This window comes from Medicago sativa, chromosome 3, assembly GCF_051527215.1.
Source record: "Medicago sativa cultivar Bolivia chromosome 3, Bolivia_mono, whole genome shotgun sequence".
NCBI lineage: Eukaryota > Viridiplantae > Streptophyta > Magnoliopsida > Fabales > Fabaceae > Medicago > Medicago sativa.
The window spans coordinates 75,521,956-75,530,262 of record NC_140751.1 but is presented as its reverse complement, the minus strand read 5'-3'; the positions used below and the strand labels follow the sequence as shown (position 1 = coordinate 75,530,262).

The 8,307-nt window shown below is 34.5% G+C and overlaps 1 protein-coding gene across 1 annotated transcript; it reads right to left on the bottom strand.

Annotated features, from left to right (window-relative positions):
• LOC146940219 (4-coumarate--CoA ligase-like 9) lies at positions 1-5,976 on the bottom strand. The gene is made up of 6 exons (XM_085753882.1): positions 4,908-5,976; positions 1,881-2,070; positions 1,342-1,487; positions 1,192-1,259; positions 817-919; positions 1-389 (listed from the first exon to the last, which is right to left on the bottom strand). The coding sequence occupies exons 1-6, from the start codon at positions 5,961-5,963 to the stop codon at positions 264-266; spliced, it is 1,689 nt and encodes a 562-aa protein (XP_085610008.1). The 5' UTR covers positions 5,964-5,976; the 3' UTR covers positions 1-263.
• Positions 5,977-8,307: the final 2,331 nt, after the last annotated feature.

The following is an 8,307-nucleotide window of genomic DNA, read 5'->3' as shown; positions in this document are numbered from 1 at the left end:
TTTGTCTAAAAAACACTAAAGCTTATATTACAAAAAAAAACTAGTATTTTACAGGAAATAATAGCTTATAGAACATTGCTTGCTAATTGCTATATATGTACAGCCAAAAGAATAGCTGATAAAGGTTTGTGCAAATTAGACCACTAATTACTAACAAGCACAAAATACCTTATGAATAAATGATTAAATGTATTGGTGAAGTATCATATGGAAAATGTTGCACGCATTAAGTGCAGCTCTGACTCTATCGCTATCTCAATTAATCACAATTTAGATGAACCACTAGTTAGAGCAATATCAACTAATTCTCTTCTTAAAATTTTGCCAGCTGGAGATTTTGGAATAGAGTTGATAAAAGAAACACGTCGTATCTTCTTGTACGGTGTCACCTGCAACAATAATGAACATAATTAAAACATGACAAGAGTAGAATTATAAACTGTGACAATGTCTAGACAAAGTCAGTTGCACAAATTGTGAGTCATGGAGGGTAAATAAAGCTCATGCTTCTTTTTTATTTAAATTCATATATCTTACATATCTTGTGTAAAAGCCTCCTATTTATAGCATTTGACGGTTCAGTTTCAAATATCACCCGAGTCCATCTAACTACATGTTTTGATTGTCGATGAGTTTGACAAAATCACGATGCACTACTATAATTTTGGATAAACTACGTTTTAAAACTTCAACAAAATCATAGTGTCACCAAACTCACTGTCAATCCAAACATTCACTAAGAAGCAACAAGAGTTAAGAAAAGCGAGACTCGATGGATAATTCATTTTCACCATATATCTGCATCTGAGAACATACCTGCTTCGCAACATAGTCCATGACCTGAGCTGCAGTAATGTTGCTTCCTGGCTTTCTTACCACAAAAGCCATTGGAATTTGCCCTGCATCTTCATCAGGATACCTGGTCCCCAAAAGATTAGCAGTAGATTTAGTGAACCTTCTTATTAGACGGTCATGTACTATGTTAAAGCAAATGAATTACATCAACACCTTCTGGGCCAATATACATTAAATAACAATTTAACACAAAAGATAACAAAAAATAAAAAGTATTCCTATGACTTCCACATGAACTATAATTTAGAAAAGCATTGAACTGAATCGAAAACAACTTCTGATTTGCTTTTGAACACACACAGAGACGAACGATTGATTAAAGCAGTAGATACATACGGGACTACTGCAGCATCAGCAATTTCAGGATTGGTATGAAGTATGTGCTCTAATTCAGCTGGGGGAACCTGAAAAATAGCAAGGAAATGTAAATATAGGCGATAGCAAATGGTATCTTCAAATATATCTGTCCACTTCACAATGCATCACCTGATAAGCTTTGTATTTGATCAATTCCTTCAGTCTATCTACAATGAACAGATAACCATCTGAGTCAAAATAACAAAGATCACCGGTCTTCAGCCATCCCTCTGAATCCAATGTCTCAACAGTCGCCTTGTCATCTCCTACATAACCTGCACTGGCACCATAATAAACATGAGACAATTAGATATCTCAAGCTATATTTGGTGAAAAACATCACTCAACTTGTATGTACAGCTTAACAAAAAAATTGGTATATCTTGTTAGCAATCATATGTAATAGATGGGCGACAAGGAGAGAACAGAGATGAACTCCAATCAATGAACTAAAGTGAGAGACATATTCATTGAATACATGAATCTGTCCACTAATATTATCTTTACTTAACTCATTGTCATCTTATTTGCAACTTTCATAACTCTATCTATAATTGCATTTTACAACTTCATGAACATAGCAAATCTTTGGTTTTTAGTGCACATTTTCACTGCCTAACATTATGCAAATGCAATGGTTCCCATAAATGGAGAGGTTTATTAATTACCTTTCATGATTGTTGGTCCACGCAACCAAAGCTCCCCTTTCTGGCCAGGAGATAATGACTCCCCAGTAACAGGGTCAACTATCTTAGCTTCCATATTTTCTGCTAGTCGACCCACAGAACCGTGGCGCTTAGCTTCATCAAAACCTATCATTCTTGCTGCCCCTCCTCCACTTTCAGTCAGACCATATCCCTACAAGTAAACAATACATCAATAAAAAACAAACAAATAAAAGGATATATTTAATTCTGCCATCTTTATTCCACACATCGTTTATTCAAACAAAAATACATCTCTTTTTGATATTATATGTTCTATAATTATATTAAAAAGCACATGTTCTATATATATTTGAATCAAACAAACACAAAATTCCAATGCTTCTATAATAGGATAGGAGAAACAAAAAAAGAGTGAGGCTTCTTGTAAACAGAGATAAATACCACGTGAAACTCACACACATAAATTGGAGGTCTCGGGTTCGAACCCGAGAAACCACGGCAGCCCAAACAATTTCGGCATTTGCCACTTGAGCTAGGACATATGGTTAGACTTCTTAATTATTTATTCAATTGGCACAACAATAATTTAATCAAATGACTATAAAATAAGTATTAAAATTTCACCACTACTACACTTTGAATAAGCTTTTAAAATATCTCTACATTTATCTAGCTAATAAGCTGCAATTAGATGCATGTGTAAAATTTGTAATATATACTCTAATTCTAGGAACCCCTAATATGAACCTTAATAACAGAGGTCCACCCACAGTCCTCTTAAAATGACCTTCAATAGCATGTTGCAACCAAAAATATTGTTTCATGGTCCCACATAAGAAAAAAATACTATTTAAATCACAGCAGCGGATATTACTTGTCTGCCCTTCCATATTAAAGTAAAATTTATGTGTAAAATCATTTTACTCCTCTCTTTCTCTCTCTTCACCGCCAGACCAGAATTGTTCTTCTTCTATCACTCCTTCTTCATCTTCATCAATTGATTAGATCTATTTCTCTATTCTTTTTTTCTTCCTCTCAACATCATAAAACCCAAAATCTGAAAATCCATTTCTCCATTCCTCTATTCTCCATCAATTGATCTAATTCAAATTTCAAAAACATTTTCGACGGATCAAAGAAGAGCAGTTTATAGGATCTATGCTCAAGTTTCCTATGCAATTTCTGATCAAAAAGTCCTCTTTTTGCAGTTTCTTGCCACACTCTATGACAAGAGACAACAACAGCACGAGAGATAGATGTAGCACCGAAATCAGAAACCAAAGAGTACACCATTTTTCCAAAAAAAAAAAAAAAAAAGGCACCTGGTGTATCAAAGCTATGCTTTATTGATAATTGAAAATAAGGCAGAGTTGTACACTGTACAGGTCATTCATCATGGAGTGTGGGTGTAAAGACATTTTGATCTAATTCAAGTTTCTTTAGTTTCAAAAAAAAAAAATGAACCCATTTTCGACGGATCAAAGAAGAGCAGGGAACCTCTCGCTGGTTTTTGGAATGACATCAGGAAGTGTACATTGGTGAAGAATCAACTCATCTTCTTCTTGCATCTCCAAAGCGAAAATCATCATGTGCATTGGTCGAAAATCATATGTCCAAAGCGATGAAGAAAGAGAGAGAGGAGAGAAATGGTTATGCAGACATAGATTTTTGTTGTTAAATAAATGAAGGGCAAAAAAGTAATATCAACTGCTGCAGTTTAAAAATGATTTTCTTCTGTGTGGGACAAAGTAACAATATTTTTTCTTTAAAGCTGTTATTGAAGGTCATATTAAGAGGACTATGGCTGGACCTCTAGTTTTAAGGTCCATATTAAGGGCTCCCCTAATTTTAATAGGCAAACAAGTTAAACTCATAAATAATTTGTATATTTAAAAGAATGTGTCGGTGACAATTGTTTTTTGGGGGAACAGGACAATTTTAGTAAGCCTAGAAGAACAAAAGTTATGGTGGTGGGCCCAAATTTAGTATTAAGGGAGTAATTGTTATTGGTGGAATTAAACTCATGGCATCCTTATTATGTTAGTCACTTTAAGAGAAACAGGATCCCTTTTGTGATTTTTTCACACGAGGCAATGCAGTCTAAATCAAAACCGTCTATTCACTTCTTATTGGAGAGTTCCACAAGCATTAACAGAAAATGAGTGGCTCGGATTTAACTGGATTATCGGGTCACTTGAGATTATTTTCAACCTAGTGATAATATTTTTAACTCATTATTCAAAGAGTGATAATGAAAACTCAAGACTTCTCTAAAAAAAGAAAAAGAAAAAGACTTTTATCCTCCCCAAATGAAACTTAAATTAAGGTATGAGCAACGTTGAAAGTCAATCCTATGTCCAAAATTCTTTATTGTTTGTGATAAACGTCACTATATGCATCCAATGAGGCAATGACAACAAACAACCGTGTAAAGAAGCATATCTCATTGATTCTGATTTTACTACTATTAAAATCGATTTTCATTGATTCTAAAGTAATGATATTTTGACATCCATTTGATGACAACTTTGTTGACAACTTTGTTTTTGTCACTTCTTATTGGTCAAAAACAATGGAGAGAGAAAAAGGAAGAGAGAGGATAACAACATCATGTGAGTATGAGAGAGAAAGTTGTCCAAAAGTTATCAAAAAGTGGTTGTCAAAATATCATTTCTCTACTCAAAATAAAAGCATATCTCATTTTCTCACAATCTATACTTATATAAAGAAAATATTTTGACTTTCTTTTTCACTTTTCAATATACCTTTAAACGAAATTACTGTTCAAAAGGATAATTATAATTTGTTACGTATAATACAAAAGTGCAAGATGAAGATATCTATACATATACTTTTGATTCACAATCAAAATAAGTTTAATCGAAATTTGATAAAACTAATGTTCATAGTCTATACACATTATCGCAGTAGAAAGATCATATAGACGAGGACACTCCGAAGGCAACAATAGCAGTAGTAATAATAATGATAATTAAAAAACAGAAGTGGGTGGTTGTAAGTTAAAACCTGCACAATTTCCACATTGGGGAATTTAGCTTTGAAGCTCTCCGCAACCTCCTTCCCAAGCGGCGCACCACCGCTCCCCAACAACCGAATCGAACTAATATCATACTTGTTCACCAACTCCGACTTAGTAAACGCCGTAATCAACGGTGGCGACACTGGCATATACGTAATCCTATACTTCTCAACCGCCTTCAACATCCTTTCAAAATCAAACCTCTGCATCATCACCAACGTCTCCCCCATGGCCAAAGCTCTCACCATCATAAAAAATCCAAACACATGAAAAAGCGGAAGCGGAAACAACGACACCGGATGCGGTTCATCTTCAATCCCGTCATCATACGCGTGCTTCAGGAAACAGAATCCTCCGATTAAAGCGATGAAGTTACCGTGAGTTAATAATACTCCTTTGACTCGTCCGGTTGTTCCGGATGAGAAGAGGATTGCTGCTGTGTCTGATTGACTTGTTTCGACAGGGCGAAGTTCGGTATCAGTATCAACGGTGGAATTGAACACGGAAAGAAAAGAAGGAGAATCAGTTACGACAGTGCCAAGGGGTAGTTTGGGGATTTTTGTTGCAGTTGAGGACGTGGAGAATGCGATGACCGGATTGATGAGATGAACGAGATGAGATAACTCTGAAGGGGAGGAGAGTGGGTTAGCAGGAGCTATGGTGACACCGAGGGAGAGGAGGGAGAAATAGAGTACGGGGACGTGTATGGAAGAAGGGATGAGGATGAGAGCGATGTGGCCTTTGGAGAGAGTAGTGTGTGATTGGAGGAATGAAGAGAGGGATTTGATTTGGCGGAGGAAGGTGGGGTAAGTGAGGTGGTGGTCGGTAGCGGCGTCGATGAGGGCGGTGGTGTTGTTGGTGACGGCGGTGGTGGTGGAGAGGAGAGAGAGTGCATAGTCGGTGAGGGAGAGAGGTTGGGAGGGTGGAGGAAGAGGGGCGATTGGGCGGAGGCTGTGGAAGGTTCTGGAATGAGAGCAGTAACCGGTGTTTGGGTCGATTGTGGTGGAGTGTGACTGTGTTACATTGTGGTTGGTATTGGCCATTGAGTTAGCGGTTGAACTTGAATGAGTTCAGAGTTCACACATACATACACACCCTGTCTGTTCAAGATACGTTATAGAACACACGATTATGTCATGATGTTGACTGTTAAATATGTTAATTTTTTTTTTTTTAAGTTTTTGAATCAATTTTCTATTATAATAATAAGGCCGACTGATTGAGAGAAATATTTAATTTAATTCTTTATAGACTTTTTTTTTGAAAGAAAAAAAAAAACATTCGTATCCAATTGATGGTACCACCTATATTTTGATAGATACCGGGATTCACGTAGGGTGTGTTTGGTTCCGAATAGAAATTGTGAGAAGATAAATAGGTGATAGAGAGTATGGAAAGAGAGAAATATGTGAGAAATATAGTAGATTTGATGGATTGTTTGGAATAAAAGAAAAATAAGAGAGATAGAGAAGAAATAAATGTTGATTATTATTAAAAGTACTAAAATACCCATGTAATATAAAAATCCATTAATTTGAATTAAATCATCACATTATTTAATTTCATTTTAAATTAATTAGGATTGTTATTCAATTAAAATTAAAATATTGTTCCAATGAACTAATTTAATTTTCAATGCTCACACCCATTTGGTTTTCAATATGCTATCTTCCATATGTTCCTTTTCAATCAACCTCGCATCCACAGTTTCATATAAACTTAATAGACATACTCCCTCCGGTAACTCTTATAAGCAAAATTTAACTTTTTATATACATTGAATAATTAATGTATCGAGACTTTATTATAGACTAGATACATTAATTATTCAATGTATCTAAAAAGTCAAATTTTGCTTATAATAGTGACCAGAGGGAGTAGTGGAAAGAAACAACTTTGGAGCAACTTCTAGAACATGAATCCAAATTGAAGAGAATAACTATGGTGGGAAATGGACATGAAGATGGCGAAGTGATAATTGTGGTCTTTGGTGTTTCATTGACTCACTGATCTAGATAGGGGATATAAGTTTAGCTTGGTCTCTGTACAAAAGTTTTAAGCAAAAGGAGGAGCAATGAAGACGAGGGTATAAATGCAAAATGCAAAATATTGGTCATCTCTCTTTCCTTTCTTCGCTCAACTGAAGAGAAACAAAACGTTGGTGGGTCCCACGGATTTTTGCTCTCTTCTGTATTTCTTCTCTATGCCAAACAGGTGAAGTTACCCATTTCTTCCACGCCTCTCTCTCTCCTTTATTTCTCTCTCGTATAAATCGTCTGTTCCAAACACACTGGTAAAGTTAGGAACTATGAAGTCCCCATATTTCAAAACAGTGATGTACTCGTATCACGTATTGATACTTTATGGATACTTGCAAAATAGTGACGTACTCGTATCAGATACCGATATTGTATGGATACTCGCAGATACGTACTGACAAAGTATCGAAGTTAATTATTTTAATTTTTAAAAAATATTTTATCAGATATATATATATATATATATATATATATATATATATATATATATATATATATAAGATACTCCGCATATACACAAAGATACTTATAAGATTACTTTACGTATACTTATCTTAGAAAATATGAAAGGTGAAAAATGGATTTAAACATGAGAGAAACGGTAAGGAAAATAAATAGTGTGTTTTGACCATAAGATTATAGGGAATAGAATTATTGACTCATAATTTTGCGATTTTGTTGAAGGATTTGGAGATTTTGAGGTAATTATTTTAACAAAAAAATTAAACTCAATTAAAAAAAAGTCACATCATTTTAAAATTTATAATAAACATGTTTTTGTCAACTCAGTTGAACACATTTTTTTCTTTTATTTTATATTTTACCAATGACCAGATTGAAAGAGTTTGAAAGAATGGAGGTTGAATAAAAAAAAAAAAGTTGAAAACGAATGACATCCAATAACAACAAATAACATAAAAATTAAACAAATGACATGCACAAACTAACAAAACAGTTCATCTTAACTCTAAGACTTTAGGGGGATCATAAACTAAGTTTGATTACAAAATTTATATTAAGACAAAACACGCGAAATCTTCTGACATTAGGTATATTAGTCATCTTACTTATATGCTGCTCAAATTATATTCTTCTATCCAATATATAAGTTTAACTCACACTTGACACATCAACATCTCTTAATCAATTGTGCAATCCTTGACGTCCGTGATTACGTTACATAGTCAAATAATTTCAAACGAAGGCACAACATGTTAAAAAAGGTTGGTTGGTGATGGTTTCATATAGGGATGTCTAAGTTCCTTTCAGTCATGGAAAAAGAGAAAGGAAATTAGAAGGAAAAAAACAAATGCGAAAAAAGAGATTTGAACATGAAAGATGAGGGAAG

Coding starts and splice junctions, on each gene's coding strand:
- LOC146940219 (XM_085753882.1), bottom strand. CDS start 5,963: ATGGCCAATACCAACCACAATGTAACACAGTCACACTCCACCACAATC. Junction 2,071..4,907: donor CCAATGTGGAAATTGTGCAG/GTTTTAACTTAC, acceptor GTTTACTTGTAG/GGATATGGTCTGACTGAAAG. Junction 920..1,191: donor GCTGATGCTGCAGTAGTCCC/GTATGTATCTAC, acceptor TTTGGGGACCAG/GTATCCTGATGAAGATGCAG.